The sequence below is a fragment of the Rhinichthys klamathensis genome, unplaced genomic scaffold (assembly GCF_029890125.1).
Source record: "Rhinichthys klamathensis goyatoka isolate OS25496 unplaced genomic scaffold, OSU_Roscu_1.1 h1tg000431l_1, whole genome shotgun sequence".
Lineage (NCBI taxonomy): Eukaryota > Metazoa > Chordata > Actinopteri > Cypriniformes > Leuciscidae > Rhinichthys > Rhinichthys klamathensis.
In genome coordinates, this window is record NW_026606927.1 from 319,536 (window position 1) to 347,151 (window position 27,616).

At 39.2% G+C, this 27,616-nt stretch overlaps 1 protein-coding gene across 4 annotated transcripts; it reads right to left on the reverse strand.

The window, feature by feature from the left end:
• Positions 1-753: 753 nt before the first annotated feature.
• carm1l (coactivator-associated arginine methyltransferase 1, like) lies at positions 754-26,186 on the reverse strand. 4 transcript variants are annotated; one of them, XM_056235833.1, is made up of 13 exons: positions 25,943-26,186; positions 23,221-23,346; positions 19,318-19,424; positions 19,106-19,186; positions 16,655-16,765; positions 13,623-13,800; positions 13,215-13,305; positions 3,435-3,516; positions 3,259-3,344; positions 2,691-2,780; positions 2,465-2,602; positions 2,121-2,210; positions 754-815 (listed from the first exon to the last, which is right to left on the reverse strand). In XM_056235833.1, the coding sequence occupies exons 1-13, from the start codon at positions 26,085-26,087 to the stop codon at positions 806-808; spliced, it is 1,335 nt and encodes a 444-aa protein (XP_056091808.1). In that variant the 5' UTR covers positions 26,088-26,186; the 3' UTR covers positions 754-805. The 4 variants fall into 4 exon arrangements, with proteins under 4 accessions (XP_056091808.1, XP_056091807.1, XP_056091806.1 ...); XM_056235832.1 differs by having other exon boundaries at positions 19,106-19,189; XM_056235831.1 differs by having other exon boundaries at positions 19,106-19,210.
• Between the last annotated feature and the right edge of the window lie 1,430 nt (positions 26,187-27,616).

Here is a 27,616-nt window from a genome sequence, read left to right on the forward strand (position 1 = left end):
AAGACTTTGGTTAGATTTTTCAAGTGTGTTTTATCGGCGATGAAAATATTGAAAAAATATTGACCATTTTATTTAATTTCAGTCTTTCAATTGAAAATGTTTAATTTAAACAGACTTAATTCCCACAGTTCTGTGATAAGCATATTTGGATGTTCATACAAGCAATAGATGTCAGGATTAAAGCACATGCATGAAGCTCATCAAATATGCTCAACAAAAGCTCAAACATGACTTGACACTCAAGAACCAATGACTTTTCTTCTCATGTGTCAAGTATGCTTGAGCTTCCGGAAGAACCAATAAGATTTGTTCTTGCGCTTCAAGCAATCACGGTTGAGATTTTGATGACCATATTTGAAGTGCTTTATGTGTGTGTTGATCAATGATTATATGTGAATAAAAGCCTACATTTTGGGTGAACTATCCTTTTAATGTAAAACCAATTAATTAAAGATGATGGCTATGAAAATAAAGCAATTTCAATCAGTCACCTTGTTTTTATTAACATATATCACGATATCACATGCACACAGAACCTTCCCTGCTGAAAAATCCAGCATAAACCAGCATGAATGAATTCCATGTTGGTCCAGACTGGTTTGTGCTGGCGAACCTGCATCTTCATGCTGTCCTCAAGCTAAACTGAGCTGGTGTAGCTGCTCCACCAGCACTCCCACATCATTCCTTAAACTGGATTTTTCAAAAGGGTTCATCAATTCAGATCTGTGGACTTTAATCTGGCCAGTAATATCGTTGTTATGTTTGCAATGTTGAGTGATAGACCTGCAGTCTTGAGAGTGATGATTCAGGCGTAACTGTAAAAGACAAGAGAGACGGATCACACTTACTTAAATATTCAATACACCTGGCTTTTCATCTTAAATACAAGCCCAAATTGTAGTTATTAAATAAAATAATAACACTGCACATAATTCATAAAGGCATCATCTTAATTCGCAGAATTACAATGAACATGGAAAAGCAGCAAATATCAGGTTGTCATCTAATTTTTTTATCATAGAAATCAATAAAATCTTAAAATTTCTGTCAATGTAATTCTGTTTATGTAATCTCATTTATATCAGCGTGCAACTCAACAATAGTTGAGACTCAAATTTCAGATCAATTTTGAAAGGAACATGAATCCAGTAAACGTTACTATAGATGTTAGTAACTATAGACTTTGCTATTGAGTGCAGTTTTCATCGAACCCCTCGGGCCACAAGGAGTTTCACTCGGGAGGTGTCAGGTATTGGTGAGAGCGTGAGTAGCAGTGACAGGTGTGTAAGCAGAAGCAATGCGCTTTGACCCATTTTGAGGAACAGGTTATTCTATACAATGTAAGTGTTGTTCTATTGAATTCTATTTATTAGTTCTTAGAATAACTCTGGTTTCCTGAGTAGGGAAGAAGACGCTGTGTAGCGCTGCCATAATCCGGCATGCCTGCCGAGTCTTCCTTCAGAAAGATACGCAGTGTGCTAGTGATGCATATAGTGCCCTTTATAGTGCTAGGGTGACGCGGCGCGCACAGGTCACTGGATTTGTCATCAGCCAATGAAATCGCCGTGGTTGTACATGTGCTTCAGACAGTCGTCACACCTGAGGTGTTCCCCATAGCATCAGCTCCTGACGCAATGTCTCGTTCTCTACACAGGGTTCAAGGGTTACAGAAGTAACCAAGACGTTTTAAGTTAAGTTACTTTACCCTCACTGCTGAGATTGATTTTCTTTTATGGATTGCTGCTTAATGCTAAAACCCTCAACTTGGTTTACTAACTGGATTGCAAATGTTTGGTGAGGAGTGGATTGCTCCACTGACTAGTGTTGGTTGGTTCTTTCAGGGACTATAAGGTCACGAACACAGGACTGAAGACAAACTCAGCTGTTGATTTATATGTAGAACAAAATTAGCAGTTATTGTTTGATGCTTTGTTTGTTTCAAATGCACCATAAAATAACACTATCAGGATGTAAATGCCAGATGTAAAAGGGTAAAGATGTAACATTTCTAAAGAGAAAACCAAATCACTGCAGATAGTGGGAATAAACAACGCCCAAATTCTGTTTAATTGGGATGACTAAGACTAACTTTTCTTTTGCAGTTTTTCCGTAGCGCTTACCGGAAAAAAGGATTTTTCAAATCCAGTGTGTTCCCAGATTTAAATCCAGACTGATCGACCACAGCAGTGATGTGAATGTCATAGCTTTGTCTATAAGAGAAGACGTTTGCAGTTATACACCACCAATCTGTATATAGTCAAGTAGTGGACGTTCCTGTCTCTAAAGGTTTAGACATTAACATATCAAATTAGTATGTAAACAAATACAAAAGGGGGGATTACTTTGAAGATGCTAAAATTTAAAAAAATTGTGATGTAACATTTTCCCCCTATATAATTCCCATCCCCAATTCTATTCTATATATATGAAAGGGGCTCTAGTCATATAACAAGGTTAGTCGTACCTCCTGTTGGCTATTAGAAGAACTTGTCCAGATAATGTCTGTCCCATTTTGGCAAACAGGGGGGTTTGCAGGAGACAGCGCACCTGATACCAGTGAGTCAAAGGTTCATTCGGAGCAGTGGACAGCCATACTGTCATTCTGTACAAAAAGAGAAAATAACACAATTATTACTACTTTCAAGCATGTCATCCTCAGAAACCTTTCCTCTCGTATTATAGATTCTCACCTTGAACCAACAAAGGCCACATCGAACCAAAAAGCAAGTCCATGAATGAGCCCTGACTGCAGCAGTTTGAAGACAAACGGGATTTCCAACCTGTAAATCACATAAGCTACAAATATTGAGACGATGCTCTAGGTTTTCATGATTTGCTGAAACATTCTTTTTCAAGTGCATCCTTTATGTTTTTTTAACAGATTGTCCCTAAATTTGCACAAATCATCTCAAAAGCATGCTGGTGGGAAATGATTGCGAGACACCAAACTGTTCTCCAGTCAGATGGCAAGGCTGTATCCTTGTGTTGACTTTATTATTGGCATAATTCTCTAAGCATACAAGACCAGTTTAGTGACGCCATGAGTTTGTCTAACCTGAAATCAACCACCTCTCTCCAGAAAAAGCATATTTCCTAGAACAGTTACCAAACTGAGGTGGCACTTTTATCTATTGTCATGAAAGGTTGCACTTATCATTGGCACATTGCCCTGAAAATGCCACATACATTTCACAGTGACGCACACTGACTTCAAATTAAAACCTGATAAGTCAAATGTGTGCATGCTTTCAATTTTACCGATGTAAATCTTCCTCTTTTGCCTCCAGAAAGTTGATTGTGTATTTCACAGACCTGGCCATGAGAATCTGCACATCAAATGTGTCCTGAAACATAATGACAACATTATGAAGTAATCCGAGATCCAGATTCATGACAGCTTTACATCTGGATATATGTGGCAAACATGGACTCACGACTATCGGCTGTCTGAAGAACTCATCCAGCGCAGAAGAATGAAGGCCGCTCAAGTTCACGCCATAGAAACCCCTCTGATTCCTGATATAAAATCAAATTACAGTTGATTATGTGTACAGTGAACAGTGATTTCTGATTCATGTACAGTCAGATCTCAAAATCATATTTATCGCCGTTTGTGTCAGTAAATCAAACCAGTGACTAAATAGTCAACTTCATTTAGTTCTTTTACTAGGATGAAAATAATCTTATTTAAACTGATTAAATTGTATATAGAAAGCTCCCTTTAAAATCGCTGGAGCTGTCAATCAAACAGCGGCAGTTTATCAGTGAATGAGATCTGGACTCTCGCCACAACTCCTGTCATAATCAATGACGCTGTCTACACTGCACTATGAATCTCTTACTGTATTTGCAGCGTGGTTTGCTCTGTTAGTTATGGTAAAAGCATTCGTGAGAGTGCAGAAATCGAGTTGTAATGATGAGATCACTGCGTTCATGCGCTCAGCATGTCTGTGATCACTGCAACCTTTCATGCCACGATCTAAATATAACGCTATAAATCAACACTTTTCATGATTAGTTAACCGTTAGTCGACTAGAAGAGGTTTAGTCGACCAAAATTGTATTAGTCGTTAAGTCGCAGAACAAAAAAAAAAACTAGAAAAAGTGGAGAAATCACGCAGGCTGTAACGGACAGATCGTTAACGGCAGGAAATCCAAACATTCGCCCATCATTTATCGACCTCAAATATGGCTTATCACTGGAAACATGCAAGTAGCAGCACTTTATATGTGCGCTCGCTCTAATGCTCACCTAGACAAATATGCGTTATTATTAGGCATATACAGGCGGAAGTACATCACTTGCATTTAACTTAAAACTCTCTCTCATTGTTGGTCATACAGATAAGAGTAATGCAAACTGTAAAGGGTCAACTTTTATTTTTGTAAACTCACAAAACGTGGTGTTTTTGTAAAATAATGGCGCTTTCTGTTGATTGGGTCTTGAACTTGAGCGTAAATGAACCGGAACTAAGCGTATACTTGCCTCACAGACATGAGAAATACATCAATAGAAAGCTTGACATTTTTACATTTGAATGAACATAAATATTCTCAGATTATGTCAAATCTGTATGAAACGTGCATATAGGAAACGTGCATATATGAAAACATTACCTATAAATGACTCCATTTTTAGACAGTCTCATTCTGGGTTTTTTTCACAACACATTCATAATCATTACGTTTTCCGGTGCGCTGTGGCAAGCTTTATGTTTGAATTTGTGCGCTGATTACACTATACGTTTTTTTATATAGACAATTAAAGGCACATTATTATGATTTATGGCTTATTAATATAAATGCGCGATTAGTTGACTAATGGCTTAAATGAACTACTAGTCGACTAGAAAAATCTTTAGTTGAGTGCAGCCCAAGTAAAAACGTGCTAAAAGTTTTCGAGAGGGTTCCACATGTCTAGCTATTTAATAAGCAATTTGAATATTTGATCAAATTTTTATATTTAAAATGCATGTTAGCCAATCACAGCAGTGGGCATGTACACTGAAGTCTCACAGAGACACGCCCCTTCAAACAGAGCGTTCAAATCAGATTATTTCTAATTTATGACAATTTTTAGATGTAAAAATCCCACTAACATTAAAAGTGCACCACAGGAAACATTTTAAAATAATAAAACAATGCAGTTCATGACCCTTTAAAGCCCTTCAGATGAACATTTCAGCACGCACCCACTGCAAAGCACGAGACAAATCTCTGCTCTAACATAACATTAGGTGTTAAACTTGACATGACACTTGGTTATATAATATCATCTATAAAATCTCCAGTGTGAGACAATGATTTCATTGTCTGAAGTATGCCACTACTCCGTCCGTCTGGTTTAATAGCACAGGCGGAGAGAAGGGAACGATGAAACATGAGTCAGGGTTGGACTGAACCACAGCGTTTTACAGCGCCGGGAAGCTGCTGGCTTCGGGTCGGTCACGGCACGGTGCAAGAACTGTGTGGGCGGTGGGGCGATGCTAGCAAACCACAACCCCCTGTGGGCCAATGCTAAATAAACCATCATGGATGAGGCTGTGAACATGCAGGGTGTGCATGTAGGGGTGAGAGTGGTTGGCTCATGTATACTGTTAAAGAAAAGTTATAGATTCTAAGTTTTCTCAACACCATTAGTGTAATAATGTCTGTCCACAGACAATAATTTTGGTTCATCAAATGTCTACAGTAATACAGTACATGCGCAATGGAGCAAAACAGGGATTGAAGGAGGGATTAAATGCATACTTTTGTTAAAACACTTTCAAATAGGAATGAATTATTCAGAACTGTTAACTTTGGAGCTGTAAAGTCAAAATCATTATGTTTATCATATGTTTGAGGTAGTGCTGAACTTATGGTTATGCGTTATCAACATTTGACCCTCAACTAAGCCCTAAACCAATCGTACTTGAGCCAGTTTGACTTCTTTTCTGAAAGAAGTCTCTTATGCTCATCAAGACTGCATTTATTTGATCACAAATAGTGGAAAAACAGTGATTTTGTGAAATACTACAAATAACTATAATCATGCTAATCTGCCTTCTGAGATACAGATATAGTGGGTGGAGCTGCTTTGTGTAAATAATCTCTTTCTGGTATCCTTGCACGTGTTATGTTAAGGTTTACTATTGAAACGGATCTGGCTGGCCCGGTTCTCAACTCACTGACTGATCCATGAAGTGAATAAAACATTACATTTCGGTTTCTCAAACAGAGCAATAACATGGCCTCAGATGACGTGGAATATAGTGCATTAGCCGTATGAACTTTTTCATAGTCCCCATTCATTGTATTTGCATGAGAAACAGTGAAGAGCAGTTTTCAGAATTTCTCATTTATTGTTGTACAGAAGACATGAGGTTATACAGGTTTGCAATGTCATGAGGGTGAGTGAGGGGAGACTGGGATGGGAGTAATGAAACTAACCCCTAACACTATGCCTACCCCACACGCTCACTCACGGGCAGCTTTCTCCCTTTCGGCTTGCCCATTACTCGGACCTGCAGATACACACACTTGAGTAAGGGTGCTTTCACACTTGGTTCAAACGCCCAAACCGGTGGATTGTGTTCTCATTATACTAATTGTGTCCAAACCATGGTGCGTTTGCATCACAACAGTAGTCTAGCTGTTGTTTGTTAATGTCGATGCAGGAGAAGGTGGCAAAATGCATAGTGTCGCTCACCACACTTTTACTTTGGTTTTTGAAACTTTGGTTTTGTTTTCAAAGCATCAGCACATAAAGTTTTACCGATTTGTGCTGAAGGCGAGCAGAAATGAGATATAACTTCTCTGTGCTTGCAGTGCGTCAGTCACGCTGGTCTGTAAAGTATGGAAGCTTGTTTCCGCCCAGCGGCGGCGCCAGGGGGGGTCTTGGGGGGTCTCAAGACCCTCCCAAAAAATGCTTTGACCCCCCATTTGACCCCCCACCCCCTTCCTGATTAAAAAAAAAATGTATCCGGGATAAATATATTTTAAAATGTTTATCTTCAAACTACGCAGAACATACAATAATAATTAATAATTTATTCGACATACAAAATATATAAACATAAGAATCACGTTCCCTCTAAGCGGCGCGCGTGCGGGGTCGTGCACTTCTGATGCCGCGGCCGCGCAGAAAAGAATAATATGCCACGCAGAGGACTGACGCGAAATGTGTGGGGAAATCCATTTGATTGTATGTGAGAAATAATTGCAGTGCTCAAACTGGTGAGTGCAGTTAACAGGTTTCAAAGAAAGAGAATGATGTGAGCGCGTGTGATTGGCAGTGAGTCGTGTGTGCGGACCAAATATCTCAATATTAGATGCGACGAGAAACGCAAAGACATGTGAAATAAAATCACAATATCATGTTTTAAAGAAGAGTGGTTTGATTAAAGTGGTGGAAATAACGGATGATGGACACAGAACGGTAACAATTACACACCCACCCGCGTGCAAACTCAAAATACATCATTAGTTTACATAGATTTAAATAGTTTCAGGCAGTGTTGGGGGTAACGAGTTACAAAGTAACGGATTACAGTAACGATATTACTTTTTTGGGTAACGAAGTAAAGTAACGCATTACACTAAAAATATCGGTAACTACACTACTTTACTATACTATAGGAACGCGCTTTCCTGCGTTACCCAAGCCGTGTTTGCTTGTGTGTAAAGTTCTGTCTAGTGGTGCGTGCGCACCGTTGCCATAGAGATCAATTTGAGTGACATAGCTGCCGGTGCGAAGGAGAGAGGGAAATGGAGACGGAGACGGAGACAGGGGGTCTCTGCAGCGCGAGTCTCCGCTGACTGCACGCGCACCTCCCCAAACGGACGAGGCGTTTATACTCGACGCGCTCGCCATTGTACTATTCTGTGAAACGACGGGGCGACTCGAGTAATTGTCCTCTTAACCATCAGGAATCAACGGTGAGAAGAAGAAAGGTCCACACGTGACGATGTTTATTTTAGTAGGCTACATCACCACCAATAACACTACAAAAAGAATCGTGTACGTAAAATCCAGTAAACCCTGAGATTATTACTTGTGACATTAGAACAAAATGTGGATATAAAAACATGTATGTAGACTATAGAACTAAATCAACGATCTCTTAAATAGTTTCTAATTTCACTAAACATTTCATTAAGTTTCGTGGACATTTTATAAAACATGGATATTTCTATTAAAAATGCTTATTATGCTATTGTAGGCTCATTTTGTAAACATAAGCAACTGATTTAGACACGCAAACTGTGTGCCGGTGCGGTCACGGTGAGACGTAGGCTACATGCTCGGGCAGATTCGGCTTCTTGAAGTCGTTCATCCTCGGATTCGGCGCCGCGCGCGCTGTTACAAAAACTCTTCTCAAGTCTTGGAGCACAGCAGGTAACACAAAACAAAATGAACAGGCTTGTTGCAGGGTTCATTGTAGAGGAATGCTTCCCCTGCCGACTATTGAATCGCCAAGAAAAATGCATTTTAAATTAAGATTAAAAATGTAAAAGTGACCTTTATTTTATTATTTTTCATTGACCACTTCATTTTTTTTTTTTATTGCCATGAGTCGAATAAAAAGCTTGTTTTGTTCTCAGGAGAAGAGTTTATTCTCATGTTTCCCAAAGCCTGTGTTTTAAAACTTGTGTGTTGACCCCATTTTAAAATGACCGCACCATAGCCTCCTTTATCCTGTTGTTTGTGGATTTTACAGTGAGATATATTTCCTTGTGCAGACAGGGATATTGTTCTTTCATATGGTTTTACATGCCATTTTGTATATATTTATACAATAAACACTATGTAGACAGGCTAAGTGATGATAGGGCTATGATATTTGTCCATAAATTAAGAAACGGGAAAGTAAAGTAATAAGTAGTGAAGTTACTTTTCAAACGCAGTAACTAGTAAAGTAATCTCATTACAATTTACAGAAGTAACTAGTAACTAGTAACTAATTACCTTTTTTGAGTAACTACCCCAACACTGGTTTCAGGCATGGTTAGATTAGGCTACTATAAAAGAGTTCACATATTCACTTTTCTTGAAAATATTTAGCTATTAGATCTAGCTATTTACAGTAAATGCTTCAGTTTGTTTTCATATTATAATAATATAATATGAAAACAAATTGAAGCATTTAAACTGATATATTATATCACTTCAAATACTTCAATTAATTTTTTTTATATTATATTATATTATATTTTATATATTTTATTATATATTTATATATTTTATTGTATTATAAGCCTAAATAAAGAATCTCAAAAGGGTATTGTTTAGGGCTCATTGCCATTAAAAAGTTTGAAACCCCCATCTAAAGAAAATATAGGCTAGGAGATTCATAAGCTATAAACAATCATTTAACTTTGATGGTTTAATGCTGCCTGTACAATTAATTGACTGTACAAAAACACTTTATGGTTTTCCTAAACCATCTCAGTGTAACAGCTTAATTTTCTTTCATAATATATTATATTATTGTAAAGAATTGAACTGTCCTGCAGAAGATTTTGTAAATAATTTTTCATAGGATTTCTTAGTAAAGACTGGAAACAGAGGACACCGAGGAATTGGAGGATGAGGAGGATACTATTTTGTAAATATGTTTTCTGTCATGGGTGTGGCTATGGCAATGAAAGTTTGAGCATATTGTTTGCAAACTGCAATTGATTGATTAAAAACAAAGTAGTTGATATGCTGTGTTGTTTTTGTTGTTAAGTAGCAGCAATATGCAGTTATTAGCCGTGTCCACTGTATTTTTTGTTGGTTTTCATGAGACCCCCCTTGAAATGACCAGGACCCCCCATTGCCCCCCCAATCAAAATTGTCTGGAGCCGCCACTGTTTCCGCCACTGAATAAAAAAAATGTAAAAAAAAATTGCGACTTTTTATCTCACAATTGCGAGATATAAAGTCGCAATTCTGAGAAATAAAGTCGCAATTGCGAGAAAAAAAGACAGAATTGCGACTTTTTATCTCACAATTCTGACTTTTTTTCTCACAATTGCGAGTTTACATCTCGCAATTCTGACATCTTTTCTCAGAATTGTGAGATATAAACTCACAATTGCGAGTTATCAGGCCAATTCTAAGGGGGAAAAAAGACTAACTTTTTTCCTCTCAGAATAGTTTATATCTCACAATTCTGACTTTACAACACGCAATTTCGACTTTATATCACGCAATTCTGACTTTATATCAATCAATTCAGACTTTATATCTCGTAATTCTGACTTTATATCACGCAATTCTGACTTTATATCACGCAATTCTGACTTTATATCTTATATCTTATATATGAGATGTAAACTCGCAATTCTGAGAAATAAAGTCAGAATTGTGAGATAAAAAGTCGCAATTACCTTTTTTATTTTTCATTCTGTGGCGGAAACAAGCTTCCACAGTAAAGTGAGTGAGACGCACACAAACACAGTTTTATTGAATCATGCGCCATCAATAGCGGTTCACTTCTGCGATTGAGTACGATTGCCTTCATATCAGCAGTGAACCGTACTGGAGTTCACATGAACCGTAGTGCCGTACCGCCACCGTTTTTACGTGGACTCGGGTACGGTTCACGGGTGCGTTCACATCATCCAAACGAACCGAAAAGCGCTAGTGTAGCAACCCAGGGTGTGTTCACACTTGTGGTTCAGTTCGCTTGGTTCGTTTGTTCTGGAAAAAAATAACATTTAGTTGTCCGCTTAGCGTTCACATTGGCATTTTAACACCGAACCTAAAGGCATTGGAATATGTTCACAACCGGATTGGTTAGCTTTTATGACGTATATTTTGAGACGGAACTTGCCGAACATCTAAAACAATGCTGTGTTCTGGGCTAAATGCGCTCGTTGTATGTGCTTATCCGATATATGAAGGGATTTTGAGCAGCTGAGAACTCGTGAAGAGCTTATAAAGTGTGTAAAGGAGTCGAAACAGCGTGAGGAATCCCTCCGTCACACACAGGAGGATCTGCGGCGGGCGGATGCGGTGCTGACGCTGCACTGAACTGTGATGCGCAACATCCAGACTGCTGACGTGCTTCAATTGGGAGTATTTTAAATTCGCAATTTAAATTTGCGGGTAACAATTTGAAGGGTTATGGAAACGCGGCTTATGACGAGAAAAAACATTTTGTGCTTTTTAAGGTCGCATCATGTCCTGGTTTTGGTTCGTTTAGATGTCTTTGGACCGCGTTGCGTTCATATATCAGTTGAACCGCACTAAAGCTAGTTTCTAAGCGGAGTGAGACACATCTTTTCAGCGTCTCGGTCCGGTTGTTCAGACGGCAGCGTTCACACTAAGGGTGTAATCACACCAGGAAAGTTCGATAGTTCACTTGCTTTGGTCCGGACCAAATAATTTTTTTTGTTTTGTTTTTTGTACGGTTCGCTTTCACACTGCTCTTTTTGCAAGTGAACCAAAATTTGTAAACAAAACCACACGTGTGCTAAGGTCGTCCATTCATTGGACAAGGATTCTCAAGTAGGGAAATCAGGAAGTGCAAAAAAGGCTTAACGTAAATTAACGCAGCATCATCCTTGTATTGTGACTATCGTTACATTATATGAACTGCAAATGCTTTTCAAATGCTATGCGCGATTAGACTAAAGCAGTGGTCTCAAACTCGCGGCCCGCGGGCCTTTGTGGCCCCCTACTTGACATTAAAGTTGAATGTTAGTGCGGCCCGTCGTTGCGTGTGCCGCATTTAAAAAAAAAAAAAAAATGTTTCTCTTATGGGCTACCATAGATAGTCTCGTGACAGCTTACGGTGGGTTTGTTGTCAATAGTTGTCATAGACAACCGCGAAGTACAAACATACTGCGCCTGGGAAAAATAAGCGCGTCGCTTCAATTATGAGCGCGCTTGCCGCGCGCCTACATTTGAAATAACGAACTTTAGCGCGCAAAATATGTGAGCGCGATATGTGAACGGCCCCTTGGCGAGCTAACACCAATCAGGCCAGAGCTACTGGTAGCTCGCGAGCGACGTGTTGGAGACCCCTGCTCTAAAACAATGTGAGAATAATAATTTTGAGCTTGTAATATGTGTCCAACAGGTTGATAAGAAGGTTTGCTTTGATTTGTGCAGTCAGTAATTTGAGACACTATACATGTGTAGAAAGAATTCAATAAGACGGGCAGACATGACTGCAAATATTTGTATTTCAAAAGCAATAATTGTTTTTCTAAGTATAATAAAAGGAAATGTGCCTTCCAAAAAAAACATTCAATATCATTAATGTGTTGTATAAAGAAAATTAAAAGGACATAAGCAAATATAAATATCACAAATATGTGTTATAGACAAAGAAAGTTTGTAAAATGAACTTCAACTGTCAGAAGGACAGCTCATGAAGAACCAATCATGTACAGAAAGGAATGTTCGAATTCAGAGGAACAGTTCAGAAGAAACGTTAATAATAAGTATTGAGAAGATTGGATCAGTTGTGCTCCTTTTTTGGAATACTTGAATACTATTTTTTGTGGAATACTTGATGCGGCCCAGCCTGACCCCGACTCTACCTCCAGCGGCCCCCAGTTAAGTTGAGTTTGAGACCCCTGGACTAAAGAGAACGCTCTGTGTGTGAATGTCCTGATGCACACACTCATTAATTCATTCCATTCCAATGATGCACACACGACGCGCAGAAAGACGCGCAACAGATGTAATGTAGTAACGTTAGGCTACAACAGATCACTTTCCCATAACGCAACTCCGACTACGGAAGCCTGTTAACTCAAAGGCGCAGTGCTTTCTTGCAATTGGGTCGGTTGCTTGGAACCGTACCGAGACCACCTCTTCAGCTGGGTCTCGGTTCGGTTGTTTGGTCCGCACCCGAGTTCGATTGCTGTATTCACACCTGCCCAAAAGGTCCGCACCAAGGGGGGAAACGAACTAGAGTTCGATTCAATCGAACCAAACAAGGCAGGTGTGAATACACCCTTATTCAAATGATCCGCACTAACAGAGCAATCGCACCAGAGTTCGCTTTAATCCAACCAAACATGCCAGGTGTGAACACATCCTAAATGATGACCGGATTTTCCTTTTCTCTGTGAACTACTGCATTACGAGACCGGTAGTTCTCTTCAGCCAATGCACAGGGAAGAAAACTGAAGAAAAAGCCCTTCAAAAACACATCTCCTAAGTCCCAGATGATGTCCCACTATAAGTGTAAATTGCAGGTGGATTGTAAAGAAAGCAGAGAGGGCATTACCAGAAGTTGGTGCGGGCATGATGCTCCATGTACAGTTGTTCGTCAGTGAACGGAGCCAGGTGAATGTCACTCTGCGTGGGGAACATCATACCTGGACAGTCAAAGAAGAAGATTAAAGCTCAACCAAAAAGGAGAAACTTTACTTTTCCCTATTCAGTCCCTTCCCAATTAATACAATTAGCCATTATTCTTTGTGGTTTACATTTGCTGCATAGCAAGTGCATTTTTGGTGTGTCATCTAGACATGTCCTGAGACTCTCATGTTGACTGAGTACAATGACACCAACAGAAAAACACAATATAGCATTGACGAGCACTTGATCTTCAATAACCCATCACATTTGAACACTATATGAATTAGCATGTGGTGGCGTTTATTGTGGCACTTGTTATTCGCGATGTACAGACCTTTGGGTTTTAACCAGTATTTGGCGTGCAGAAAGCTCTCCAGCATCCTCTCGTTGAGGAGCATGTAGCCGATGGGCTCCGAGATGATCACGTCCACCTTCTCCGGGCAGGACACTTCCTCGATCTTTCCTGACAGAACCGTGATTTTGTCAGACAAGCTATTGCTTTTCACTAGAATCTGAAGAGACGAGAAGGACAAAACAGCTCAAGCTCCGTCCGCATCTTTCCCACATGCTGTCAGTTCGCTCAGAAAATACTGCGACTCGTTCCTCAGTTTGTGAAAACACACAAAAATCTCTTCTAGTGATGCACTTATAATGGAATACTATTCCTTGCACAATAATAAACGTTAAAATACACACTATTTTAACCACAAGATTGTGTTAAATGATCGCTAGTAGCTGTCCGTTACTAAGATATATGCGTTTTTGCATTTCGTTTTTTAATGTCATGTTAATTGCAATGTTAAACTAAAATATCCTTTGATGTAATTAAAACTTGAATGTCATGTATTTAAATATATTTGTAATTACATATTTGTAATGATGTTGCAATTTAGTACATTTTAACTATATTGACTTTAAAGACACCATGAAATTATAATGGACAATTCTTTTTTTAAATGGAATATTGCAGTATTTATTATAAATGATTTTATCCGGGCACATAATTTTTTATAAATTCAAGTGCCTCATAATCTTGTCAATCAAATCTTAATCTTAATCTTGAATTAACTTCCCAATATCTTCTCTTCTCTGATGATGAGGGTGGGGAAATAACCTGTCAATCACATGAGATCCACCAATCGCAAGCCACAATTATCCAATCACTTCCTCATGGACAAAATCAAGCCCCGCCAGAGACTATTTATATAGAGACATGCCACTTCATCAATCCTTAATACAACTATATAGGGAAAACCCGTAACGCCAAAGATGGCGGTTGTATGCACTTGTCCCGCCCCTCCCGCTGGAAAGCCAATCGTCTGCTTTAACAGTCAAGCTGGGAAACATTTAAGCCTATCGTCTGGTTCCACCGACGCATGCGCACAGTTGAGGTTTGCGACAGTGCAAAATACGTTACGGTACTGTTTGAAAAGGCGGCAGATTTGATATGCAGTGTATGTGTGAGTTGTGTAATATCAGACATCAGAAGTCTCCCACAGATTGATAGCGGCTCCCTGATGCCGACAAATTAGTTCAAATCTCCCGGAATCTAGAGCGAGCGAGCAAGAGCGCGCACATACTGTGCTTCAAACTGTGTAGCGCGCGCACGACAGAGGGAGAGAACCCTTGCGCATGCGTAGTAAACGTATAACCTGTGGGGAAAAGGCGTTTTAAACCTTATTTTGGGGCAAAGTCATCAAACTTTTTCAGCGATTTTTATCATATTTTACTGCTGTTTCTATACATGCAGTTTTTATGTCCCGGTGACCAGTGACACTGCAGTTCTGACTCTCTGCCCATTCATTTAGATAGGAGCCTGGTCTTGTTAGTCCGAAATAGCTGCCCGGAGGCGTTGCCAAGATGGCGGCCGAGTGGCATGACTTGCCTAAAAGGACTTTGGCCCCGCCCACATTTGATCTTGTTCCAGAAGCGTTTCACTTAGATATACGGCACAATAGGGATGAAAAGACTATTGCAACTTCCGTTTATGCTGACTTTAAACTTAAAATGGACTTTAAATGGAAAATTCCTTACACTTTAAGCATTGAGGCAAGTTAAAATATGGGTTTGATTATCACCCTTGCAAAATAACACAAAAATTCACTTTTCTAAACAACGGAAACCATTTCGAGATTAAGAGTTAAAGGCTCTGTTTTATAGTTGGATCATTGGTTGCATAAATCAGATGTGTCAGTAGAAACACAAACACATATGTTTGCAGTCTACAAAAACTAACAAGACCTTTCCATTAAATGAGAAAAAGTGAGCTATTAGTACTGAGCTTGTCTGTTAAGAAAGCAGTCTTTATCCATGAAAACATGTGTCCTTTCCCACTATGCAAGTTTCCGGGCCAAATCCGTCTTCAAGTCATTTAGCAGCCAGAATGTCACGCATTCCTGACACGCAGGAAAGATCCTTCTGAAGGTGTTGCCCTGTGAAAATGTGCCAGAAAAGTCGGCTCGGCCTGGGTATTTTTCCACAAAACCCATAGCCCCGAACTTCAGGCCAAAGGGGTGTGACAAACATAGATAGTGATAAGTGATTTATCCTCCTAGCACATCCAACAGTTGGCCAAGAAATACATATGCCCTCACGACGCCCTGAAAGCTCTTTGTAATAGATTGACTAGTGGAAATATATGATTAGCTTTTCTTGCCACACCGTACGAAAAAAAAAAAAAATCCATAGACAAACAGAAAGTTACTGGTAATTTTCTCCCAGGACATTTTCTGTCAAGTTTATGGATATTTCCTTCAACCCTAAAGCACAACACAATGCAATTAAAAACTGATCAGATTTCCCAATGTTATGATTAAGTGGTTCATTCACCCATAAAAATGAAAGTTTGTCTTGATTTACTGTATGATAAGCCACATGATTTAGCTCATTCTTACAATAAAGTCCATGGAAATGGATGCTGTAAGAAAGGACATTAAAGTATCACAGAAGTATCCGTGTGCTATGATCCAAGTCTGAAGGCTTACAACTGTGAGGAACACAAGCCCAAACCTAAAACTTCCCTTTCAGAAAAACACTCATATCTCATTTGCATTGTGTATATTCAAATCAAGACCAGTTACATATTAATGTTGTCAAATGCCATTGTTTGGTGCGTCTCATAGCCAACATTTGAATATGCAGAAGTGAGAATGAAATATGAGAGCTACGGTGTAAGAAAAGAATCACATTTCAGCCTGTTCCTCACACAAAGATATCATGTGCCCGAAGAAGACCTGCGATACAGTGCATGTGTCACAGACTTCTCAGACATGTGAACTGCAGTGTGCAATTTCTGCTGAACATGCAAAGCATCTTTTGTGCTCCAGAAATGAGTGTGGAGGGTAAATCAGAAATAGTTTGCTATACTTCTGCATATTTGGCCACAGAGCTGGCCTCCACCGCGTAAACTCTCTTCGCCCCGGCCTGGACGGCGAAGAAGGACAATATCCCCGTCCCACAGCCCACATCGAGAACCACCTATAAACAGAAGCAGTGCACACCATCAGAATACGAAAACTTATTATCAACACAGTACAATAACTGTATACTAAGACTTTTACTTTAAAAAATCTCAACGGTGCACTCAGTAAATTGTATTTGAATTAATTGTATTATTTTTAATCAGTATGTGTGTTGGAATCAAACCGTGACATCGTGTTGCTACTGTAGAAATAAGGACATTTCCATATATAAATAGGGTGTTTCTACGAAGAAATCAGTTCAACACCTTGCTTGTGTGATGCTGTATCTGGTAACAGGTAGGCCCGGGTGATATGACAATATCAGAGCAACTATATAAGTGTCTTTCGACAAAGATTTTGCTATATCGTTTATATCGCGGTGTGTAAATGAATCCACGCAGAGTACCATTTAAAGTTACTGATCGATAAAGAAATGAATCGCAATAATTCAGTATAGTAACTCCATGGGCTAATCGAGTGCTGTCCGACACATGGCCATGGACACAGAAAGCTGTGAGTACTTTATTTAGTTATTTTTCGCAGGTTAATATTGAATTTAAATGGACTTGAATGGTCAAATACACACAAGTATGTCAAAACAGTATCTGTTGTGGAGAGTACGCATGTGAACATAGTTGGTTATATCTTAAGGGTGTGTTCACATCACACTTGTAATTCGGTTCACTTGTTTGGTACACTCAGGCCCGGTTTCACAGACAGGGCTTAGATTAAGCCAGGATTAGTGTTAAGTAGGTTTCTGGACTGTATTGACTGGTGCATCGTAAGAATGCACAAAAGTCCAATCCATGTTGTTTTAATAGTAGGTTCAAGCCATCTGAATGCAGTGCATTAACAGATGTATGTGATATTAAGTGTGTGTTTTTTTCAAAGTTAGGCACACTCATCTACGGCTTGAATACACGCAAGCCCTCCACAGCTTTTACAAGTTGTCAAACTCTGGGGGCGGGACTAAGTTGCGACTGTCAATAATTAACAACCCACCAATAAGAATGAACTTACTGAGCCTTCTCAACAATTAGGCTTTAGTTCAGTTAGGACATTTAAGTAGCCTTTATAAACGTGCCTTAGAAAAACACATTGCATTTTGAGACACAACAATGGCAATATTTTAAGATATCTCAGTGCAAGCTGCTTTCAGTTAAAACAGCTCAAACATGCATTTTAGTGTGGGACTAGGCTTAAGCCTTGTCTGTGAAACCAGGGGGATAAGTACTGGTTCGCTTAGTGTTCCCACTGTAATTTCTAACACCAAACCTAAAGATACAAAACAAAAAACGGATTTTATGACGTATGTTTTGCGACTGAACTTACCAAACATCTAAACCAATGCTGTGTTCTGGGATAGATGTGCTTGTATGTGCGTAGCTACATATGATGGTATTTTGATCAGCTAAGAACTCGTGAAGAGCTTATAAAATGAGATAAGGAGTCAAAACAGCGGCAAGAATCACTCCTTTACATACAAACTAAGAACTTCTGCATGAAATGGAATAAACATTGCGACTACAATGAGAAAAACCCTGAATGTCCTGTTTTTGGTTCGTTTAGATGTCTTTGGACCGTGTTGTGTTCATATTTCAGTCGAACCGCAGCAGAGTTCGTTTGGAAGCGGAGTGAGACCCATCGTTTCAGGGGTCTAGATTAATGAATAATGTCTCAGGGTTTGGATGGCAGCGTTCACACTTTAAGGCACTTTCACACTGGGCACGTTTGCTTCGGTTCGAGCGCGATTGTTCCCAGTGCTCCCCCCCCCAGCATTGGTCTGGTTTCCGCATACGCAGGGTACTTTACCTAGTTGCTTTCACATTCACGTGACTCACGCCACAGTTTCAGAGTAACCGGGTCAACATGACGGCTTCCACATGATCAATTTTCTCATTTCAAACATTTTAATCGAACCAAACCAGCCAAGTGTGAACACACCCTAAGTGACTGTAAACGCAGGAGCCGTCTAATTTTCCTGCTGCTCATTATTGTTAATCAAACAGCAAAAGAAAGCGAGAAAATCTCTCACTGCTCTTGACTGAATAACTTTAGTAGCTTTAATAAGAATCAATGTATATGTTGTTTTTGTCCTAGTGTTTGTAATTTGCTTCTTGGTTATTTTTAATGACAAAAAAATAAAAACAATATTACACTATATTGTGATGTATATTATTACTGTGAAATAAAATGAATGAAAAAAGATTTTGGTCATCTTGTCAACCCCTAGTAACAGGTATCATCACAAAAACATTGCCATATTGGCCAACGAAGCATAAAGTAAAACAAATACTGAGTACAGCTTTAAAGACTAGCAGGATAAAGTTTGATGAAACTAGTTGACAACACATACTTTATCTTTGAAGTCGACTTCATTGAGCAAAATGGCTTTTTGGTACGTTGCGGTCCTGAGGTAATCCTGAAGCATGTTCTGCTGCTGGGACAGACAGCCATAAAACTGAGAGAAAACTGAAAATGTCTCAGAGAGGTAAATCATGTACACTGACCACACACAAGGCAACTGAATAAAGTTCGAGGTTTGCATGGGGGAATTGTCTGCTTTACCTGGAAGTACTGCAGTGCAGAGGATTCATCGGTCCTCTGCTGAAACACAGACGGGTCTGTCCTGAGGTCCGTCCACGAGCTCAGCAGTCTGTGGAAGCCCTGAAACTCTGAGCACAACACACGCCTTCACTAACATGTAATAACACAACCCAAGCAGTGATGGACTAGTTATTAACCTGATACATCAGTATTTCTCAGGCCTCTTAATGATCCACTTGATCAAAACTTTCTTGAAGTCGACTGACGCCTTTTTCACCTTTGTTGCCATTGGCTTTTGGCTTACATTACATTTAACATTTAATTTAATATTCAACAATGTTATTGATCTGCCTGCATTGACACTATTATACAAGAACTGAGCTGGACGATGACATCACAGTTTACTCCAGAGCGGCTATTTAATATACACTCACCTAAAGGATTATTAGGAACACCATACTAATACTGTGTTTGACCCCCTTTCGCCTTCAGAACTGCCTTAATTCTACGTGGCATTGATTCAACAAGGTGCTGAAAGCATTCTTTAGAAATGTTGGCCCATATTGATAGGATAGCATCTTGCAGTTGATGGAGATTTGTGGGATGCACATCCAGGGCACGAAGCTCCCGTTCCACCACATCTCAAAGATGCTCTATTGGGTTGAGATCTGGTGACTGTGGGGGCCATTTTAGTACAGTGAACTCATTGTCATGTTCAAGAAACCAATTTGAAATGATTCGAGCTTTGTGACATGGTGCATTATCCTGCTGGAAGTAGCCATCAGAGGATGGGTACATGGTGGCCATAAAGGGATGGACATGGTCAGAAACAATGCTCAGGTAGGTTGTGGCATTTAAACGATGCCCAATTGGCACTAAGGGGCCTAAAGTGTGCCAAGAAAACATCCCCCACACCATTACACCACCACCACCAGCCTGCACAGTGGTAACAAGGCATGATGGATCCATGTTCTCATTCTGTTTACGCCAGCGTTTCTCAAAGTGTGGGGCGCGCCCCACTAGTGTGGAATAGAAACATGAAGAGTGGGGCGCGACAAAGCGGAGTGGGGAGAAAATTTGGTAATTTTTTGTGCCCATCACGGCATCACTATTAATTCCTTTATTTATTGAGCATAAACTCAAAACAAAACAACGACACATTTAAATGTAAGCCTTACTTAACCTTTTCACACGTAAGTTTAAAAGCTTTTAGAGGCGCCCGTTATTTAGATCGTATCCCTTTATGGGTTCCATGGTGACGCGTCATTGCTTGTCACACCGCAGCCACAATAGCGCTAAATGACTGATTATCCGCTTTTATTTCACAAATGTGTTGGCTATAGCAGGAAATATCTGATATTCCGATTGTCAAATGTGAGCAAGTGGATGTGTTTTGTTGTTTAAACACCTTAGTTGAGCTATACCCGATCTCTATGTACGGGATGAAGAATCGGATCTGTTGGATTTAACAAACGTCAATTTATCCACTTCTCCCGAAATACATGAAAAGTAAGTGGCCGGTGAACTGGGAGAAGCATAGAGTACACTTGAAAGTTATTTACACGATGTGTATTTGATATAAATAATTTGTGTCGTCTAATTATAATGGAAATAATTATTATTGCCGCTTCCATAGACATAAGTGTGTATTTGACAAACTCTAAATGTATTGCTTTTTTAGTAACTTACTTATGTGAATTTAAATGTCTGAAACCTAAAATAAACATTATGTGGTTGAAAACACTGAATGTGATGTCAAGCAGTGAGCGCTCTCCGTCTCTGGCTCAGAAAATATGTGTAGCCTACTACAAAACAGGCTCATAAACTAAATTAGTTAATCACTTCATTTTGAACTTTCAAAATGCACCCGATTTATGAATTTATCTTTAAAACGTACAAACTTTTCTTCCAGGGAAGCATGCCCTGGACCCCCCTAGGGGTGCAGAGGTCCACACCACGCACAAAATACTGTGGGAAACACAGTAGCTTATATGATAGTCTTCGAAAAATACAAAATACAATTATTATTATAAAAATACCTAAAATATGTACATTATTAGGATTTTACCACCTCCGCCTCGTTTTGAGCCAGGAAAAACCCTAACATTTTGTTGGGGCGATTGCATGGGGACAGGTAGGGCACGAACCCTTCCCTATCTTCAAAGTGGGGAATGGCAGAAAAAGTTTGAGAAACACTGGTTTACGCCAAATTCTGACTCTACCATCTGAATGTCTCAACAGAAATCGAGGCTCATCAGACCAGGCAACATTTTTCCAGTCTTCAACTGTCCAATTTTGGTGAGCTCTTGCAAATTGTAGCCTCTTTTTCCTATTTGTAGTGGAAATGAGTGGTACCCGGTGGGGTCTTCTGCTGTTGTAGCCCATCCGCCTCAAGGTTGTGCGTGTTGTGGCTTCACAAATGCTTTGCTGCATACCTCGGTTGTAACGAGTGGTTATTTCAGTCAAAGTTGCTCTTCTATCAGCTTGAATCAGTCGGCCCATTCTCCTCTGACCTCTGGCATCAACAAGGCATTTTCGCCCACAGGACTGCCGCATACTGGATGTTTTTCCCTTTTCACACCATTCTTTGTAAACCCTAGAAATGGTTGTGTGTGAAAATCCCAGTAACTGAGCAGATTGTGAAATACTCAGACCGGCCCGTCTGGCACCAACAACCATGCCACGCTCAAAATTGCTTAAATCACCTTTCTTTCCCATTCTGACATTCAGTTTGGAGTTCAGGAGATTGTCTTGACCAGGACCACACCCCTAAATGCATTGAAGCAACTGCCATGTGATTGGTTGATTAGATAATTGCATTAATGAGAAATTGAACAGGTTTTCCTAATAATCCTTTAGGTGAGTGTATATATATTTATATATATATATATATATATATTCACAAACATACACATCCATATCCCCTTTATAAGTCTGTATATAAAACGTGATGTTGAGCGTCTCCGCGGGGTTTGCAATTTAGTGATATTTCTATCATGCTTGATTCAGTTAGCAAACGGATTTATCCCAAATCTCCTCCACGAGGCGTTAAACACAGATGTACAACAGATGTGCTGGAAAAGCTTAATGCTTCTCAGAGGAACAAGACCGAAAGATTCCATACTTTGATCTTGAATTAGTAATACTAGACAAATATTGAAGAAATAAGACTGAAAGCAATAAAGTATAATTCATGCTACGAGACTGGAACAGGTTTGATGACCTAAGTAACATTTGGCTTCTAAAGGGCATTAATGTTGCGCAACATCAATACATTTCTGTCACTTTTGGAAGACTCATCAGGCAAACGTCTGACTTAAACATGTGAGTTTGGAGGTAAAGACTAGGGGTGTAGCGATGCCCTCATGTCACGATTCAATACATATCACGATACTGAACTCACGTTACGATATTATTACGATACCAAGACATGATAAACGGTTAACATTAAATGTACGGTTGATTAAAATGCTAAATTTGGTGTTACATTGTGTGTGTAAATGAATAGGATGGACTTGGTGCTGAAACCCAAAGCACAGGACAATAGAGACACCAGAATAACAATATTCATGATTCTGGAGCTGAAAATACTGAATTATTTTAGACGAATATGCTTGTTCTCTGTCACTGGCTAGATATATTTAAAATAATGTCGGCCACTTTTACTGATAACAAGACATTTGGCATCATCAGGACACACAAATATTCCCCCATTGCATTATTATACATTATATTCAACATTATATATACAGTAGTAGTTTAATGTAGTACTGACACTAAAGCTAAAAAAAAATTCTCACACAGTAATTTTAACTTTGGGTGACCTATCCACAATACATATTGTTGCGTTTTTGTATTGCGATAATGTGACACGATATATTGTTACACCCCTAGTAAAGAGTGATGAAAGGAGAGATAACTGACCTGACTGAGAGTTGAAGCGCATGAGGATGCTGAAATAGCCCAGTGTGACGAGGAACGAGCGGCTGGCCACCCGACAACACTCGGTCTCCCTCGTGATCGAGAACTTAAAAACACAAACCCCAGCATCTGAAAGCAGAGCGATACACAGGGTATATGAATGAGGAATATGAATGCTGATGAAAAAACTGAAAGGATTACTTTTTAACACCCTTTAAACTTTTTAACTTTTTACACCCCGAAGTTAAAATTCTGTCATCAGTTTTACGCTCGTGTCATTCCCATATGACAGAAGGAGATGATGGCAAAATGTTCATGCAGCTGTTTTACATAAACTTAAAGTGGATGCTGGTGATTTACATTGTGCATGAATCAGTTCCATTCGGCATCATTCATGTCAAAGTTGCAGCAAGATTTTCAATGAATAAAAACTTAAATTGTTGTCAAGCTTCAAAGGATAGTTCACCTATTATTTACTCGCCCTCAAGCCATCCTACACAATCGGAATTATATTAAAACATATCCTGGCTCTTCCCAGCTTTATAATGGGAGTGAATTAAGTTTTTGAAGCCCAAAAAAGGTGTATATGACTTTCTTTTTTCAAATGAACACAATCAGAGTTATATTTTTAAAAATCCTGGCTCTTCCAAGCTTAATAATGGGAGTTTTTGAAGCCCAAAAAAGTGCATCCATCCATCATAAAAGTACCCATACGACTCCTGTGGGTTAATAAAGGCCGTCTGAAGCGAAGTGATGCGTCGAGTGCCAGGTCAGAGGTCACTCGTCGGGTCAGAGGTCACTCTTCCGCCGGAACTTGACCATTACCAAAAGCCAGTGATTATAGTTTATGAAGTTATAAATATGGATATTTTTCTTACAAAAACGCATGGCTTCACTTCAGACGGCCTTTATTAACCCACAGGAGTCGTATGGATTACTTTTATGATGGATGGATGCACTTTTTTGGGGCTTCAAAAACTCCCATTATAAAGCTTGGAAGAGCCAGGATATTTTTTAATATAACTCTGATTGTGTTCGTCTGAAAAAAAAAGTAATATACTCCTAGGATGACCTGAGGGTGAGTAAATCATGGGCTACTTTTCATTTTTGAGTGGATTAACCCTTTAACAGCCTGTGCTCACTGAATGCTTTTGATAAAGAAAAGCATGAACATTTTGCTAAACATCTCCTTCAGTGCAGAAGAAAGTAAGACACGTGTGTCAGCTAGAAGCTGGCATCAGAAATGTGTGTGTCCTGCTCTGTGAGGGAGATGTGATCCAGAGAGAAGCTGCTATCTGATGTTGTGTGTCGGGAGGCAGAAAGCGCAGGCGTGTGTACCAGGGCCAGTGTACCGTGTCCAAGAAAACAGAGTCCGGTGCAGGCGATCCGGAGCGGCTCATGGTGTGTGTGTGTGTGTGTGTGTGCACAGTAAATCCCAGAGATCTGTACATGCGGCAGGACCACACAATGAGACCCGGGAAATGTGTGGCACACCTGAATAAAGACTCTTCCCTTGTCCTTCAGCCAATAAACAAGACGCTACAAAGAGCCAGAAATTGTTTGGTATGACGTTATTTACAGTATAAATGCTTCCATGTGGTTCTTCACTTCCTTTACTCATCATATTTTTTAGACAGGAGCAGATAGGCCTACTGGGAAATTGGCATAACATGATCCTTGAAAACAAAAATTTGGAAAAAATACGGAAAAACAATTACTTGAAAAGAGCAAAGTGATGCACAATTGCGGATGAGATCTCCTTTATATATATTTTTCAGCAAATAGAATCAACCGAGTTCAAAATGAGAGTTAAAAAATGTATTGTCGTTAAAATAAGTGATTAATATTAATTAACATGTAGGCCTACTTGAAGGATATTGTTACATTGTAAATCCTCATGCCCCCCTCCAATGTTGTCTTGGTTTAAGGAGTTAATGCCCTGCCCCTTTCTACACCTGGAAAAAATGTAACACCCAATTAGAGACTCACTCATTTTATAAAAATTTTGTAACTGTAAAATATAAAATTTGTTGAGACAGTACCTTCATTGAGATTTAACACCCCCTCCCCCCTTTGTTTCCATTTTTCCCCTTAGTTTTTGTGGGATAATTTGGGATGGTTAGTTGTTGTTCTGGTTATTTGTATAATTTTTCTTCATTCATTTCTATGGATGTTAAAAAAAAAGAAAACACCAGGTTGTGATGTTTTCCATATGACATGCATATTTTGTCATATAAGAATCTGCCTAATAAAAACTACGGGTTACTATGGGTTAAGGGTTTGGTAGGGTTGCATGTAATTATGCAACATTTGTAGTTATTACTACAGTAACTACTACATGTAACGTGGAATAAGAACACTGTAAGATAAAGTGTTACAACAAAACTACTTCTGTAGTCTACTACATACATATGTCTAAGATATGTTATTAATGTGGATACCTCCAGGACATGGATTGGGAAGAATTTTATGATAAATAGGCTACTCGAGTTTATATTGAATTCTCTTTTGACTTTAATATCAGACTTTAGTACCTTACCTTCTGAAGCGCCGAGAACTTACATGTATTTCCTACAAAAATAACAGCCTTATTCATAATTACGAGCAGCTAACGCTAAACCAAACCTTTACCCTAATCCTAACCCTAGTTCATTACTATTGCTCAGCACTCAAATGTATAATTACACTGTAACACAGGCACCTTAAATTGAAGTGCTTTGTTTACCGTCATTAATGGTGAGAGAGACGTCATCGTCCAGCTGTCTGTGCGCGTGAAGCGTGAGTTCCTGATGTTGATCTCGCTTTACGTCGCTCTCGTTGAGAAAGATCACAGTCACAGAGAAACGGCTCTGTAACTGATTATCGCCCATGACTGAACCCAGGACTGGCGAAGCTCTTGTGTCCTTCTTGTACACGCATTTTGACAGAGAGGTTGTGAATAGGTTCAAATAAGAGGAGGGCCTAAAGCGGCCTTGACGTCAGAGGGCGGAGTTAAACTTCAAGATGAAAAATTACAGCCAGTGGAGTGACAAAAAAGTATATTTCTAAAACAAAAGCAACACCGTAAGCAACAGACAGGTGAGGTGAGTAAAATTAAACTATATATGTCTCATAAGTGATTCTGTTTATTACAAATCTGGAGTAGTGCAACTCTCATTTTCAGTTTCGTTTTCATAAATCTGATTATTTATGTTATGGTGAATGGGAGTAAAAGAAAAAGTCAGACTGAGGTTCACTGTTTCAAACATGTAAGTGTTCTTGCCTGAATGTGTTATATAGAGCGGAATGCTGATGGTTTGTTTGTTGATTTGCACCTGTAGGTGCACGTGTTGTGACATAACCTGTGCTCGTGTCATTTTAATATACTCACATAACCTGTGCTGGTGTCATGTTTTAATATACTCACATAACCTGTGCTCGCTCGTGTCATGTTTTAATATACTCACATAACCTGTGCTCGTGTCATGTTTTAATATACTCACATAACCTGTGCTTGTGTCATGTTTTAATATACTCACATAACCTGTGCTCGTGTCATGTTTTAATATACTCACATAACCTGTGCTGGTGTCATGTTTTAATATACTCACATAACCTGTGCTGGTGTCATGTTTTAATATACTCACATAACCTGTGCTCGTCCCATGTTTTAATATACTCACATAACCTGTGCTCGTGTCATGTTTTAATATACTCACATAACCTGTGCTGGTGTCATGTTTTAATATACTCACATAACCTGTGCTGGTGTCATGTTTTAATATACTCACATAACCTGTGCTCGTCCCATGTTTTAATATACTCACATAACCTGTGCTCGTGTCATGTTTTAATATACTCACATAACCTGTGCTCGTGTCATGTTTTAATATACTCACATAACCTGTGCTCGTGTCGTGTTTTAGTATACTCACATAACCTGTGCTCGTGCTGTGTTTTAGTATACTCACATAACCTGTGCTCGTGTCGTGTTTTAATATAATCACATAACCTGTGCTCGTGTCATGTTTTAATATACTCACATAACCTGTGCTGGTGTCATGTTTTAATATACTCACATAACCTGTGCTGGTGTCATGTTTTAATATACTCACATAACCTGTGCTCGTGTCATGTTTTAATATACTCACATAACCTGTGCTGGTGTCATGTTTTAATATACTCACATAACCTGTGCTCGTGTCATATTTTAATATACTCACATAACCTGTGCTGGTGTCATGTTTTAATATACTCACATAACCTGTGCTGGTGTCATGTTTTAATATACTCACATAACCTGTGCTCGTGTCATGTTTTAATATACTCACATAACCTGTGCTCGTGTCATGTTTTAATATACTCACATAACCTGTGCTGGTGTCATGTTTTAATATACTCACATAACCTGTGCTGGTGT